This window comes from Amblyomma americanum, chromosome 4, assembly GCF_052857255.1.
Source record: "Amblyomma americanum isolate KBUSLIRL-KWMA chromosome 4, ASM5285725v1, whole genome shotgun sequence".
NCBI lineage: Eukaryota > Metazoa > Arthropoda > Arachnida > Ixodida > Ixodidae > Amblyomma > Amblyomma americanum.
This window is the reverse complement of record NC_135500.1, coordinates 188,950,022-188,965,944: the sequence shown is the minus strand read 5'-3', so window position 1 is coordinate 188,965,944 and position 15,923 is coordinate 188,950,022. Positions and strand designations below refer to the sequence as shown.

Below are 15,923 nucleotides of genomic sequence, written 5' to 3'. Positions count from 1 at the left end.
AGATTCTTTACTAACTTTGTGAGTTTTCAAATTTACCAAGAAAGACACGCTGCAGTCATCGTGTGGACACAGCAAAAGCGACTCAACGACAACGGTATGCCGAAAGTCCGCGAAATTAACTCGCTATATAGCCCCGATAAACACATCCGGCCGAGCGTTTATCCAAGTGATACTCTTCCCAGCATCAGCTCTGTTGCTCTCGCTGACTCCCTTGGGATATCCTGGCAACACGGTTATTCCTGGGAGACATTATTTACAGTTTCTCTAAATGGTAATCACTACATTTGGGAACGTTACTATAGCAGAAGTTGCCAGCCAGCAGAGACGTTAACATTTTATACACATAAGAACCACAGCCTGTTTCTAAATGCGTAGCATTGATGGGGCCACCTTTAACACTTTCCTGATGCGTGATATATCTTTGACAGATTAAGGTGCAGTTCCGGTTGGCCTGAAAGAAAAGAACAAAGATAAAGCAAAATTAAGACGGAAGAAGACTAAGGACGATAGAATACAAGAACTCCTGAGAACACTCGCGTTCTAATACAGATTTATGTTCTTATAGTTGCTCAGAATACTTGTTTTGCACGTTAATGTCCATGTGGTAGTTTCTCCTACAGTTACAGATCCCGTAAACGCTATACAGAGCAAGCATTTAGATAACCTCTGGCACGTTGAAAAGAGAATACAAGAGTTTTATGAGGCAGCTTGCGCGAGAAAAGTTTCACGAGGCTTGCTTTTGATGCTCACGTCTGTTCATACATCGAAAATATCACCTTGTATTCAAGTAAGGCAGCGAGTGACGATGTGCAGGGGAAGTCGTGACACTAGACAGGCCGAGTAAGAGACGTGAGCACACCCAACAGCCGTGAGGCGTTTATTTTTCTTGAACATCCTATGTCATCGTGGAGTAGAAACAACAACTTTACAACCACAGTTACAAATGGCAACGCAGGCAGAAGAAAACAAGCAGTGTGACGTAACACGAACTTGGACCCCGTCACGTGGCGAGTGTCGGCCTCTGGAACAGCCGCGGCGACCACGACGAAGAGAATCTCCAAGAAGCGTCGGTTGGGCCAAGCATACAAAAATACATGCGCAGCTCTCATTTTGGGCAGAGCTGACTCTTTTTAGCGTTATTTGTTCATCGTTTACGCTCTTTCAGGTTCTCAGCTGGGTTTTGTGTGTGTATGTGCAATGGCTTATTTGCGGATACATGTCACGTGGTCTGGCGCAACTTGCTGCGCATGGGGTAAGTGTACGTGTGAGGTGTGACGCTTAGCTTAGCATGAGGCGGGGATGGCGACTCTGGGCTGCTCGCGCTTGGCTCTGCGTGCGATCGTTCCATTACAGCTTAGACAATTTGACGCAGCCATCTAGAAAATGATGGCATTTCATGCAATTTTTCTTTTTTTCTTCTGATCGCATGCACGCTTCCGAGGGGTTCGAGCATATCTGTGGGACGATTTTGCTGTTTGTGGATTGGCCGCAACACCGCACGCAAAGCGATATGAAATGAGAGCATGTCTGTCTAACAGCCCAAGATGACGACACGCCTATACGTAGAGTGAAATTGCCCGAAATAATTTCGAGGTGAGGGCCGCTCGACAAATCCGATAAGGCGAGAGCTTTTTAAATCTCGAGCTTTTACACATTAGGCCTACATGCTTGCAGAGGACAAAAGCAGAGTAAAAGACAAACAAACTCGATGTATTTGTTATTGTTTTCAATATATCCGCGGAGTGCCGTTATTACGATGTATTTATTTCTAGCAAGCACAAAAGTCAGTTTCGTACTCATTGAGTTCTAATGTCTGAAATTGGGTGTTCTTCACTGACCGATTTTTGATATCGTTTACCGTTTACACTGACGCCCAAAATGAGCCCGTTTCAGCAGAAGCGCTGGAGCTAATATTTACTGCTCGTCATGATTACCCTGACCGCAGCATTATTTCTTAGCAATAACAAACACGTATTAACCGAGAGGCATTTTATCTTTGAGCGATGAAGTTTTGTTTTTCCTGCTCGTGAAGAACATATGCTTACTTTCTAGTCCCGTAGACTGGTTCGAACAGCAAGTTTTTACGACGAGACGTCCATCGGCAAAGGACGCACCATGCCTCCGCTGCAGACCCGACCCGAGGATTGCAACACGAAAGCCATTTGCTTTGTGTTACAAGTATGGTAGCGCTTACGTATGCATAAGCTGGGCCTAGTATATGCGCTCGTAAGAAAGAAATAAGATTTCAAAAAAAATTAAAAACACTAACAAGATAAAAGGAAAATAAAAGCGTCCGAATCTTCCAGGAAACCCATTTCACCCGTGTCCTATTTCACAACGGATGGAGGAGCCAGCGGCGGCAGGCCTCATTGAAAGAACCGTGTAAGAGAGCCAGGCAGGAGAAACGGCGAACGGCGGCGATTCGGCACTCGATGAACCGCAAAGAAGAGGGTTGGCCGTTTTATTTTTCTCTGTATAGAAGTTCGCCTATGCCAGCAAGGAGCGCGCTGGGCGGACGCGCTTTCGAGTGTCGCCGTTCCAGGGAACAAATTTACGGCGTCACGCGATATCCCGACTCCTCTCCGTCCCGTCCCCTCCGTTGGGCCCCCCTGCATTGCTCTGCCCCTCCCCCTTGGCTTCGTTGCCTTAAGACGTGTCTTCTTCTCTGCCCCAAAACACGGATAGGCTTCTCGTGCCGCGCGACGATGTCTCAGTCTCGCGGCGTTGTTGCGTTTCCCGAGCCTGTGACGGAAAGGAAGGAAGGAAGGATCGGGTTTACGACCGCTGCGGCGTGCCTTTTACGAGCTCGTAAAAAATCTGCATAACTTTCGCTTGGTCGTCGTCGGCCGCCCGCCCGCGCGCGCGCCGACAGCTCCAGGGGCGTGTCCGTCGAGATTGAGGCGATTATTACTGTACTTCATTTTTTTTTTGCTCGCGGGAGACGGGAACTCTGCGAAGGGCGCTCATTTTTGTTGCTCCCTATGCTCGCACGCTTGGCTTCCCCGCTCCACACACCCAGAAGGGAGGGGGGAAAGACTTGCAATCTAAGCCCGAGATTCTCTCCACCGTTGCTTGCGCTGTTGCAACTTGAATAGAACCTGATGGGGGGCGTCGGCGCAATTTTGTTGGGAGACGTTCTCATGCCTTGTTACTATTTTTTCTACGGGTTGGTTTCTTTGTTAACGTCGCGCTTAACCTCTCAACCCATCTCTGACGCGCTGTGACGGCCTGGAGCGTGGAACGGGTTTGAGCCCTCACAACAACTTATTCATTATTTCGCGCACCGCGGGGCCGGATAAGAAAGACAAGAGACTACCGACGCAGGACTAGGCCTAGCGAAAAAGGAAACCAAAGGGCTTATTCTCATTAGTGCGTATGTATTAAAACCGACTACAATGATTCAGAACGCCGCTGTAGTATAACGATGTAGCGTATATCAATGTGGGAACGTTGCCGCGTCGCAATTACGCACCGAAAAAGAGTGATAAAGAGAGAGAGAGAGAGAGAGAAAGTAAGAAAGAAAGGAAGAAGGAAAGAGAGAAAGAAAGGAAGAAAGAAAGAAAATGTGTGAAAGAGAAATAGAAAGAGGAAGTGCCCGCGGCAGACGTCAAGCAGGAAGTTATATGTATATATATATTTTTTCCTCCGTCGAAAAGAGGATATATCATTCCTCCGTTTGCTGTGGCTGCCGCGGAATGTCAGGCGCGCCTTGTTTTTTCTCCTACAGCGTTTGCTTTTTCAAAGCAACGCCCGCTCCGTCTTGTGTGGCAGAACCGCACACACATCACTCGCACTTTTGTCAGCCCACGCTTTCCCTCGTTTATTTTTTTTAAATATCCGTTCCCGGCGCACCCCTGACGTGTTTGTTATTAGAAGACTGGCTCACTCTTGCTTGTTATAGGCCCCGAGCGCCATTCGTCTCCTTCCGGGATGCGTAGTTTTTTTTTTTCGAATCTCCTGCTTTTCCTTGCGTTCCAGAAAACAACGACGAACGACAGGTAAGCTTGCAAACAACGAATCCAGCGAGCGGGAGGGGAGAGCAAAAAAAAAAAAATTCTATTTGGTTCGGCAGACAGGTCGCAAACATTTCCGAAGTTAACCGTACGGTAGGAAAGGGAAAAGATGAGAGCTGAAAAGGCAAGCGCGATCACAGCGAAATAAGGAGCTCTTCAGCGCGAATAACGACGGCAAACGAATTAAAGGTACAAAGCGTCGGACACGGCTGAACGGGTCTCCCCGGAAGGCATCCGCAGTGCTTGCGCTCGTCGCAGTTTTTCTCGGTTGTTTGTCTCTAATGTGTTCGCTTTGTTCCCCTCGTTAGAAAGCACGTAATTCTCCTACACAGCGCCGCTGCGAGACAGCGAGCTGCGTAATAAAAACAGGACGCTTTTCTACGTAAGAGGTAGAAAGGAACTATTAAAAGTTCTCCCCACTCGCAAGCCAGTCAGGAAGGAGGTTATTGCTGCCTTAAATCTAGGAATCTCGCTTATAAAGTCTCCCTTTAACGGTGCCGCCTGTTCTGGTATTTTGTTTTTGTGTGGAAAAAAAACTGTTTTAAAACACGGAGTGCAGTGCGGAGGATAACGGGAAAAACCGGAATTAGGGAGCCGTCTTTGTAGGAAGGCACGAGAAATAGGATTTGTGTGTGCTTTCTTTTTTAGCTTCTATCTCTTTCTTTCTATCCTCGTGGTTTGACGCGCTTAGATCGATAGAGCAGAGGTTCTAGCGAGCTGCTGGAACGGCGCGGTATAGATCAGGAGCAAAGCACGGAAGACAAAACTAAGAACAACGAAAACAGACAATGGCGCAGTCTGGCCGTCTGCATAATATACTATGAACCAAACTGCTGCTGTTGTGTTTTTTTTTGTTCATTTTTTCCCTACTGCAGAAAGAGAGAGAGAGAGAGAGAGACGAACCCGACGGAGTACCGCTGTCGAGCACGAACGTAATCCGGCAAAAGATAATTACCAGTAGTTTGTCCTGTCTACTATACTGACGTTAGTATGGTTTATGCTGGCAGCGCGCTGGAGTTTCGTAATTCAAGTATGCAGCTGACGCTTCTTTCTGCTTCGACTGCAACGAAGGCATTACTATTCAGGGACTGCGGTTTCAGTGCGAAGCCGGCGCAGGAAACAAGGCTTACAAGTTAGTAAATGGAGTCTGCAGACGTTTTATCCAGAAACGAATTTTCCCGGAGAAATGCGAGCTCGCTTGAGTTAGACATTTTTTTTCTTCAGAATGCTTCGAGCAGCGGTCAATCTTTGCTCGCTCCCGGATAAATGAAAATAATAGCGTCGGCTAGTTTAAACCACTGTCGCCTTCACTGAGAGACACTCAGTCAGTGAGGAGAAGCCGAATGTCAAGTTCGAGAGTGAAAAAAAAAAGTGTTTTTTAATGAGCATCGTAGAAAGCTTGGCGTCTAGTAAAAACATAGAGTCTTCCATGAGAAAATTGAAAAAAAATCGAGCTATTGATTTAAAGGTTTGTTTCTGGTTCCGGCGATTCCCTTACGCCTAGGTTCTAACAGAATATAGCCACACATTACTGTCATTTGGCGCTGTAATGAGAATGCGACGTCCGGCATCTTTACAATGTAATTTTCTTCAAGCGTGATTGACCGTCATGCAGATTTTGTTCGCTGGACAATCGGACACTATTTGGCAAATACGCACTCTTTGCAGTTTGCGTTGGGCTTGTTCTGCGCGAGGACATCACTGGCACTGTACAGTCGCAACCTAGTTCAACCTAGCACAACTAACTTGAAGTGAGATCGTCCCAAAAAATATACCCCCAACGGCGGCAAGCTAAAACATTTTTAAACACACTTATTACGGCGCTAGAGCAATGAAGCTTTATGTACGCGCAGCCTTCCAGAGTCGCCATCCGCGCCGTGGTTACAAGAGCACGACAATTCGTTCAAACGAGTGCACTCGTTAAGTCCACACGTGCTGCACTCTAAAAAAACAAAACAAAAACGCGGGGTAGGTGTGCATGAAACACGTGACACACCGACCACTGAGTCGCACGGGAGCACGCGCACACACACACTCTGATCGCACACACGCAGGCACGCGCACATTTAAAAACACAGCGGTGTTCCTTTCCCGGCTGTTCTCACAACGCGCTGCGGGTAAGGACAGGGGGCGTGGCGTCGTACGTTGCACCAGGTCCCTTGGGCGTGCACGCGAAGCGCGTGCAGTGTGCTGCCTCTGTTTACACGCTCGAAAAGGGAGTAAAAAGGGAGTAAGTTGTCTTCGAGTTTACTCTCTTTTAGAGGATAGCTCACTGCATTTTCACTCCTGTTTGTTTAGAGTGCAGTAGGAGATTTCGTAGATGCGTATGCGCATGAATTTCGCTTGACAAATGAGCGTCTCGTCACGCAAGCCTGGAGGAGAGGTCAATAATAGCATAGTACAACTTAAAAACTTAAAAAAAGCGCCATTTGTTAACATTGAGCCACGGTCCGCGGCGTCCTGTATTATTTAGCTGGCCTGCCACAACAGTAAACGAAATCAACGTGTCAGTGTTTGACTATATTAAACAATTCAGGCATCAAAATTCCAGAGCTTATAACTTTTTTCTCGTGATGAGCTTCTTGTTTGAGTAACAGGAAAAGTTTTAACAATGAACTACTTTTTTTTTTTTTGTCATGATGGAGTTCGGTGCGGTGGTCCTAAATGTGGACGAAGCTTCGCTGCAGACTTAAATTGTATCCGACTATAGATATAAACTGTGTTCGGCTGTTTGTTCGTTTTTTCCAAGTCATATGGACTATCACGGACGAGTGAAGCGCGAAGGGCCAATGTGAACGATTACGCGAAAAACGGACTTTGTCTAGCGAAAATAAATAATGGCGTTAGTAGATCCCGCTTGAAATCAATGGTTACGACATTCGTAACCTGTCATGACTCAAATCGGGAATGAACGGGTAACTGTGTCACAATTCAGTCCCTATCAAACAAGACCTTACTATTTTGAGTTTTCATTCTGATTGCTTTCTCATACACAGCAGTTTAGTGGTTCAGTGGAGCAGGCCCATGTTTTTGATCTGTGCGCTTCACAATGTTCCGACATTTATTTAATTATTATCGAAGCTCTCCGAAATGTATATAACAGCTGACATATGAGACCACCCCTAGTTCCGCGCAGAACCTATGGAGCTTCACATGTTTGGAGTTAGTAGGTAGCTTTGCCACGCGTTTGTACGTCAGACTTGCAAGCCAGAAACATAGGAAGAGTCACAGCTTTTTTTGTAACGGCGAAAAGCTTCTATAAATGCAATGAGCACAGGAAAAAAAAAAGCTGTGACACCTTACTGTGACATCTGGCTGCCGCACCTTGCTGTGACAGCTGTGACACTCAAGCACCATGGAAGAAAAAAATCCTTAGATGAATTGCAGCTGCTACTGAGCGGAAGTCCTTTCCGAGGTCGTTAGCGCGATCTGTGTTACCGCCCTGGTTTCTCAAGCAGTTAGACAGTACGTACACCACACAGCCAAGGAGAAAGTCGAAGGTTTTGAGTAGGGGCTATACAAACACCTGCTTTCGCATATGAGGCGTAATTTCTTTCAAAAAAGATGTTAGAATGCTTTCATGCATTCTGGAAAAATTCACCTCCTTCCTACCCCCCCCCCCCCCCCCCCCCCTGCTCGTGACGCACTTTTTTTCTCGGCGGTAGTCATTTAATGCATGAACAGTGCCTTCGCACGAGTAACATCGCTCTTCACGCGTGAAAGGAATTTTAAATGCATTGAGCATAGGAAAAAGAAACTACTAAAACGCCGAGTTGGGGCCAGCCCGTGTGATTCCCACGAAGCTCCTACTCCTAGCCGACTGACCACTGCAGACACGAAACGTTGACGGCGTGACGTAGCTCACAGCACTCTAACGACCCAACAGAATAAGCAGCGCGAGTGGTTTCTCAGGAGCCTCAAGAGTTTGTGCGGCGGTGCGTGACAGTGTACACCAAAAAGCGAGACGCCCAAAGAATGTGCCTCCACAGGGACGCAGGCCTTTAAATAATCTGAAAAAGATAAACCTAGCAAATTATTTCAGACTTCATTGAAACTGTCTATGCATTCTTTTATGCTGGCCCATTGTTATTAAATTCCGGGCACGCGTTGTTTGCTGAGCGCGCGCGGGACTCGGCGGAGAACTTGATGTTTACCCTAGCTAAGGATATGACCGCCCGATCTATGCCCTTTCACCCCCCCCCCCCCCCTTCCTTCGTCTTCCTTCCTTTTTGCGGATAACACGTAGGGTTCAATGGCGGAATGCAAAATAAGACGCGTGAAAACCCTCGCTTTCCATCTCCGGTTAGACGAGTTTTCCCCTGCGCGGAGGTCCGAGCGGGCAGTGCAGTTGGCGTAGCTGTCTATTGGCTCTGCTTTATTCTCTAAATGCGGCAACTATGAAAAAAAAAAGCATTCGAAGGCAGGCAGACTAGTATAAGAACAGAGCTAACCATTCTGATATTCGAAAATAAATTGAGCGTGTGGAGCAAGCAATGGAAAACCAGTCAGCTGATACGTTTGAGCAATATGATTCCTCTAGAGGTGCCGCAGTTTCGCTGCCATCCGCGCATGTATGCGTAACTAAAAAAAAAAATCGCATCTTTCGATACGCAAGGTCGGTTCGTGACCAGCCTCGGCTTGTGAGTGGTCTTGACCCGTCTTGAATGTTGTCTCATTGGTTTTAGTGGTTGGCCAACGCCAGCCAATAACGAGCTGAACTTGCGCGCGTACAGCTTTATGAATTGTGCTTGTTTTCTCCATGCAGGCGATTAGCGTGAGTAATTGGCGACTTTCAAAACTTATACTTGATACTCATTCGCCACAGGAGACTTGACAAAGCTCCATCTCTGTTACAGAATGAATAATGCGTCCCTTCTGCGTGCTGCGCAGTATCAAATCGTTAGAGAAAAGTAGCGAATAGTTGCTGTTTTACATGTTTTAAATTGAAACAGGTAGAGCCGTCCCGATATTTTAACCACACTTGTTCTAAACATCCTACATAACGAGAAAGTTGGCTTCGAATTCGGTACGGATACAAATGACCCCGTTCTGTGGAGAAAAAAATCCGCTCACAGATTTTGTGTCGCTTCAGTTAGTGTAGTCGACAAAAACTTAGCGGCAGTGCTCGCAGCATCATGAGCAAGTGAATCTTCTAGGCACAAGGTACGATGTGGAACGTATTATGTGTTTTGCAACATCTACCATCAGTGACAATTTTTTCAACGATTTCATCAACCAGTGATCAGTTATAATCAGGAAGATCGTTTCTTTCGAGAAATTACCGGAAGCCTTTTTACTACGAACTGAAAACGCGTTGCAACAATAAATGCGCTAACCCCGAGGCTCATGACTCAACAGGAGAGCTACATTATAACCCTAGATCCTGCTAACGACCGTACACACTGCTACCACTTGAGTGAGTGAGATGCAACCATGGCGTTTCGGCACCTGAACAGATGGTCACCATCTATGCTGGAAAGCACGGACAACCCTTCTTAAATGCTCTGTGTTAAGCTACGCGGCGAGTGAAACTAACGGCGAGTCACAGGACGAGATAACCACAATCCTGGTGAAAACGGGTCGAAGCAAGGAGTATTAAAAAGGGCGCTCAGTAATACGATATCTGCTGGGCCTTTCAAGGCGGCTCCCTGGCGAAATGTGTTAACGTTTCTAAATGAGCGCCTTTCTTTCTTTCCGTAGTGCGCACAACCATCGTGGAATTCGATATAAAGCTGCGCAGTGCGAGGCACGCTTAAGGGACCCGGTGCGTGAGCGTTGCGTGGTCGCGGGAGGTGGGGGCGTCGCCCCATCACTAGACGCCCTCCTGGGGCTCGGCGGTGGGCTTGGCGGGCCGGCACTTGCTCTTGTAGATGAGGAAGAGCGTGAAGAGCGTGATGATGGCGCCCAGCGTGGCCGCGATGCGCAGCCCCGTCATGGGGTCGTAGGCGGCGTAGTACTGCGACCGGGCCGCCTCGGGCGTCAGCGTGGACGTGGTGAAGAGGATGCGGCCCCCGCCATGGTACAGGTACGGCGACAGCGTCGTGCTCGACGGCAGCGGAGAGAAGGGGCCGGTGGACAGCGGGTCGGCCGTCGTCCCTTCTACGCCGCCGCCCGTCCAGTTCGAGCCACTCGCGCCGTCCATCGGGGAACGAGCTCGCCTGCGAAAGAACGAGTGCACCGGTGAGGGCGGGAAACGGAAGGCGCACGCTTCCGGAGAGCATCAGTAATGACGTTTAAGATCATTGCTATGCAATGTAGAAGAAGATAATGTACACGTTCTGTCAGATCTCATGGTTTAGGGTCTGTGAGGCTTAACGTCTCAGAGCGACTCAGGCTATGAGGGACGCCGTAGTGGAGGGCTCCGGATAACTTCGACCCCCTGGGATTCTTTAAAGTGCACTCACATCACACAGTACACAGATATCTAGCATTTCGCCTCATTCGAAATACGACCCCCGCGGCCGGGATCGAACCCGCGTCTTTGCGGTCAGTAGCAGAGCACCATAACCACTGAGCCACCGCGGCGGCTGTCAGATCTCGTATTCACACACCAGTAAATGGATTTTGGATGAAGGTAAAAGTATACATGTCGCGTTTTACATCTGCGTGCTTACAGGAGATGGAAAAGAATGTTGCAGTTCTTTGTGTCAGACATCAAATGCCTAAGCTAAAAACTGAATTTTAATGGTTCAACTGAAGTACGATGCTCGCATTTGACCGCGCAAGAAGTTGCGCGAGGTGAACTTTTTACAAATAGGCATCAGGCGTAAGTTTTAACAACGAAGTGAAAGTGTGAGCCTCTATAACTTCTGGCGGTGTATCTTTCAATAGTTCAGTAAATCGACGAAATAGAGTAATCGCTGCCTGCGCACGTTGATACAACATTGGTAAGTTAATTTCAGCGCAGCTCGCATCGCTGACAGCGGTGGTACGATGAACTAAACAAAAATACTAAACTAAAGAAGGCTGCCGTCCTTGCACGATTACTTGCGCAAGGAGCCATCTGACACGAATTATCTATGTTTTGTTTCCTTGAAACGTGTGATAACACAGCCCGCCGTGTGTTGCGACTCGGCTTGTATGAACACGCGAACTAAATAGCGCGCGCGGTTCTCACACAGAAGCTGTGATCTTAACCGCCTGACTAACATGAAGAGCGCCGGCTATACTTGTCGAGAACCGATACTTACGTAAGAGCATTCACAATGGCTTCAGTCAGTCCCTAATTTACGAGTTGTCTGTTCTCCATTCACATTGTTGTTTGACTCTGCTGGCATAAGAGTAAACGGCACGAACTGAAAGCAACGCAGTACAACTCTGAATAGCATTTAGCCCGAACAAAGAAACCCAAAGAACAGAACACGTGGCAGTACTGCAGACCGCAGGCGCCGTCTTAGCGCGCCTGCATCGACCTGCACGCCAATTTCTCTGGCGGCTTCTTACTCCTTATGCCTTTGTTCGGCGCGGCCCAGGGCGCCGGGCGTTAGTGCGCCGTTCGATTATTTCAGCCGGCGGACACTCGTCACGCGGATCCTCTTTGGCGCGTAATCCGACTGAGCTCGCACGCCTAAGGGAGAGAAGCCCGTGCTCTGGGCCGCAGACAGTTGGGAAATTAGTCCCTGGGACGAGTGGCCGACCACCTGCTTGAGGTGCAGCACCGGTGCAGCGCGGAAGAGAGGGGGAGGAGGAGGGGGAGAGGCGAAGCCGATGCCGCGCTATATTTAACCCGGGACGGTCGATAATTTCCCCGGCGAGGGAAAAAAAAAGAGAGAATAAAGGGAGGAAGACCTGTTTGAATGCGCCGGCGGCTAGCCGCGGAGGAGATGGGCCCGGGGCCCGCCGGTGAGCGTGCCAGGACCCCGAGACACGCGATTCTCCGCACGCTCCCCGGCGCCGACCGGTAGCGGAGGGGGGAGGAGGGGCCTGCGCGGCGGCGCCGCCCAAGGAGGCGCGCACTTGCGTGCAGCAGTGGGTAGAATCTGCGGCAACGCATGCAGTGGGCGAAAATGAGCGGGAATCAGGAGAGATGAGGCCAATGAGTTTTCGGCGTTCAACCTGGGGTGAACTTGCACTACCTTGAGGTGGCACTTCCAAAAGGCCTGTAATTAAACCCCTCTCTCAATCAGACACTGAGAACTGCAAACACTGCATTCTGTACTGAATAAATGGAGTGGGCATGAAAGGACCAGAATAATTTCCCTGACAACTGCGCTGCTTTCATAACTCGGTCGGCACGTTCCTTCCGAGTATCACAGGTAGCTTCGTACACGCTGCGGAGAGAAAAAAAAAAGGCAGCTGTCGGGAAGGCGCACTCAGCTACCGGATGTCGTGAAACGAACAAGAGCGAAGGCACTGTGAAAATAGGATCTATGCCACGTGCTTTGAACAGATGGACCGGCGGAAGTCCCTCTGGAGAACCGGCTTCAAAAAGAGAAACGAATTCGGGGACGGTCAGATCGAATCTTGAGCGAACTGTACGAGTCGCGAAACGCGCGAAATCACGGTATAGATTAGAGCAAAAATTTGCTTCATCCGTTGCAAATTCGTCATGACATTGCCCTTTTATCTATCGCAAATACGTCCATGCCACTGATTCACCGCAGCACACCTACAGCGTCCTTCCTACTTATCACGTAGATTACATAATAACTACAGCTATGCCCGGATTTATGGCAACACACATGCTTTCAACTTCTCATAACTCCCGCGTGCCATCCGTCTTTGGAACGATCCTCCGGACTGCATCGCCCTGCAGGGTAACCATGACACCTTTCGCGAACATCTACTCAAGCACTTCATTGATAACGCTTAGCACATCATTTGTATACTCAAGATGCATATGACTTCTTTTTCAGCTGCTTGAGACTATTGCCACTTTGGTTCTGTTGATGGGCAGCTTTCGTCATGTATGCCTGATATACTCTTTTGCTTTTGCATAACTTTTTGTGCATTTCCCCTATTTTTGTTACATGACGCATAGTTGTGTTTAACTGTTATCTCTTTTTGTGAATTGCGATACCGTATCTGAACTCAACTGTTTTTTTGTGTGTTTTGCTGTACTTTACTATGTTATTCTGATTTCTAACCTATTTTGCACGAACTTCTCTATTTGACCCCCCTTACAAAATACCTCTCCCGAGGCCTGTAAGGTATCTGTAAATAAGTAAATAAATAAAAAATGGTCCTCAGAGTACCAAATTGAAAAAGGATAAGGAGGGGGATAGGCTTAGCCAGCTGACCAGCGTTCCGCCTAGAGGGCCAGTCTGTGTCGGGGCCAGACAACTCCTCTGTTCAAATTTGTAAATCGCGGGTAGGTTGCTTTAGCGAAGGTGTTTCCGGAGGCTGACTATTTAATTCAAATGGACGTCTAACTTTAGGTTGCTGCCGGAGCTACCCACTTTTAGTTTTCTTTGGCTCTTTTATTTGTCAAGGAAGAGTGAGGTCTTCTAAAAGTCTTGAAGTGATTGAGCTGGCTGCCAAGCTGCTGCAGAGTTTAGTGCATTTGAAAAAAATTGAGACGACAATCTCGAGACGACTCCCACGTGACCACGCCCGCTTTATTGCGGTACTCATAGCGCCGAACGGACAAATAAGCAGACGTCTTCAGAAATCTCTTTCGTGGCGTATCCATAGAGGGAGATTGTCTTGTTGACCGCATTACGGCCTGAAGCATGCGGTGCGGATGATATAAAAAAGTCCGCAACAAAGGCTTCAGTAGAGGCTGGCTTGAAAGTAATAAACAGTAACTAGAAGCATCACGAATGCCGTCCGTTGCTTCGGCAGCCGTGTCCTTCAACTATTTTACAAATGTCTGCGAGGAGTATTCGTGCGTCATGTTGGCAGTGTTCTGTCCACTGGGAGTCTACGCTGCACCGAACTGCGGCCGCCGCTAGAGGCAAGGCGTAAGCGGGCCGTCGGGATCCTGCGGCAGCTCCCAAGATTAGTCTGTGCACGCCAGAGCCGTGCGTGCGTCGTGATTAAGAGCCGCTCCTAATTGAAAGGCTCTTTAGACGAACCGCTTTAGAAAAGGTGCCTCTTCACGCCACGACGCACCTCTCACGGCAGCTGTCGTGCGCTCCCTTCATTGCCTCAATGCGGTCCCGCCTTTCTGTCCCCGTGCTGGAAGAATACAGCCCGGGGTCGGTAGTGCGCATCATGACGCCTTCCGTGAATGACCCTCGACACTTCAACGTCGTTGACACTTTCTCCGCCGTTAGGTTTCTCGTTTGCTTGCGCCGATGGAGTCAATTAGTGTTTAGCAAGATCGAATAAAACCTGATAAAACCTTCTTTCCAGTTGCTTTATCTTCGCCTTGATAGAGAGTAACAGGTGTTTACTTACTAACCGCCGCTTTTTCTTCGTTCTATTTCTTTTATGCTATCCCTGACGAGGTTTGTGATCGTTAAACTAAATCAGTTGAATGCAAAGCAATTTGATTTGCCAGTGCGCGAACCGATCCGTGGCGTCAGTTGTGGTCCAGGCTATTTCCTTAGGGGGAGTAGATTTCAGAAGAACTATTAATTACTGATTAGTGCCCATCCAAACACAGCCGTACTGCTGGAAAGGAGAGTTACTAGCTTTCTCAAAAAGCAAATCGCGAACCCGACCGCGGCGGCTGCGTTTTGATGGAGGAAAAACGCTAAGGCGCCCGTGTGCTGTTCGATGTCAGTGCACGTTAATGATCCCCAGGTGGTCGAAATTATTCCGGAGCCATCCACTACGGCATCTCTCTGTCCATTTCTTCTTTCACTCCCCCCTTTATTCCTTCCCTTACGGTGCGGTTCAGGTGTCCAACAATATATGAGACAGATACTGCGCCATTTCCTTTTCCCAAAAACCAATTATTATTATTATTATTGTTGTTGTTGCAGAAGAATTCGCAGCTTTTTATAATAGGCTCATGGCAGGTATTTGCTAATTACTCCTTTAATCGAAAATGTTCGCATCTTGTGCGAAAGACACGGCGAAAAACGAGGTACACAAACGACATGCACAGTGCGCAACGCATGTGACGTTTGTGTTCCTTGTTTCTCGTCGTCTATTTTGCGCAGACACGCATATTGAAGAATGAACCAACTGACGTACACCGAAGTATTAATCGCACTAATGTCCTAACCAATTAGTGGCGGTGCGATCACATATATAATCGGCGGCAAAAGCTTTCGGGACGCGCATGTGAAGTAGAAAAATTATTTCGGCGGTCCCGCAAGCCACTCGCCTGAAATGCTTGCCAGTATATGAGTAGACGTGCCTAGCCCATCTGCTCGTATCAATACCGAGCAAACGGTACGCGAGATAGCGTTACAATAAATTTGATCCCGAGCACACGCGTCCTACAAATTTTTGCTGCCGACTGTGCGCAGGCAACATAAGCAGCAGGAAACACGTAGCACGAGCTAGAACATTAAGCACGCTTACATGCCGTATGCAAAGTAAGCGGGCTTCCATAGCGTATTATTCTTTGTTGGGTGCATTATCTTATGTTCTATAGCAACACTCATGTTCGAAGAAAGGCGAAACAGGAGGACACCAGAAGGACGGCACGACACGACCCCTTAACAACGAGGAAAAGCGTTCGTGTTGTAGTAATAATAATTGGTTTTTGGGGAAAGGAAATGGCGCAGTATCTGTCTCATATATCGTTGGACACCTGAACCGCTCCGTTAGGGAAGGGATAAGGGAGGGAGCGAAAGAAGAAAGGAAGAAAGAGGTGCCGTAGTGGAGGGCTCCGGAATAATTTCGACCACCTGGGGATCCTTAACGTGCACTGACATCGCACAGCACACGGGCGCCTTAGCGTTTTTCCTCCATAAAAATGCAGCCGCCGCGGTCGAGTTCGAACCCGGGAACTCCGGATCAGTAGTCGAGCGCCCTAACCACTGAGCCACCGCGGCGGGTAGTTCGTGTTGT

At 48.3% G+C, this 15,923-nt stretch overlaps 1 protein-coding gene across 3 annotated transcripts in view; it reads right to left on the bottom strand.

Annotated features, from left to right (window-relative positions):
- Positions 1–854: 854 nt before the first annotated feature.
- LOC144128854 (uncharacterized) overlaps positions 855–15,923 on the bottom strand; it is a 139,862-nt gene continuing 124,793 nt past the window's right edge. For 2 of the 3 annotated variants that reach the window (XM_077662620.1, XM_077662621.1), the window contains exon 2: positions 855–10,171. In XM_077662620.1, the coding sequence (XP_077518746.1) occupies positions 9,826–10,171 (346 nt within the window). In that variant the 3' untranslated portion in view covers positions 855–9,825. Of the gene's footprint in view, positions 10,172–11,801; positions 11,993–15,923 lie in introns of all 3 variants that reach the window. The other variant, XM_077662622.1, reaches the window with a different exon arrangement.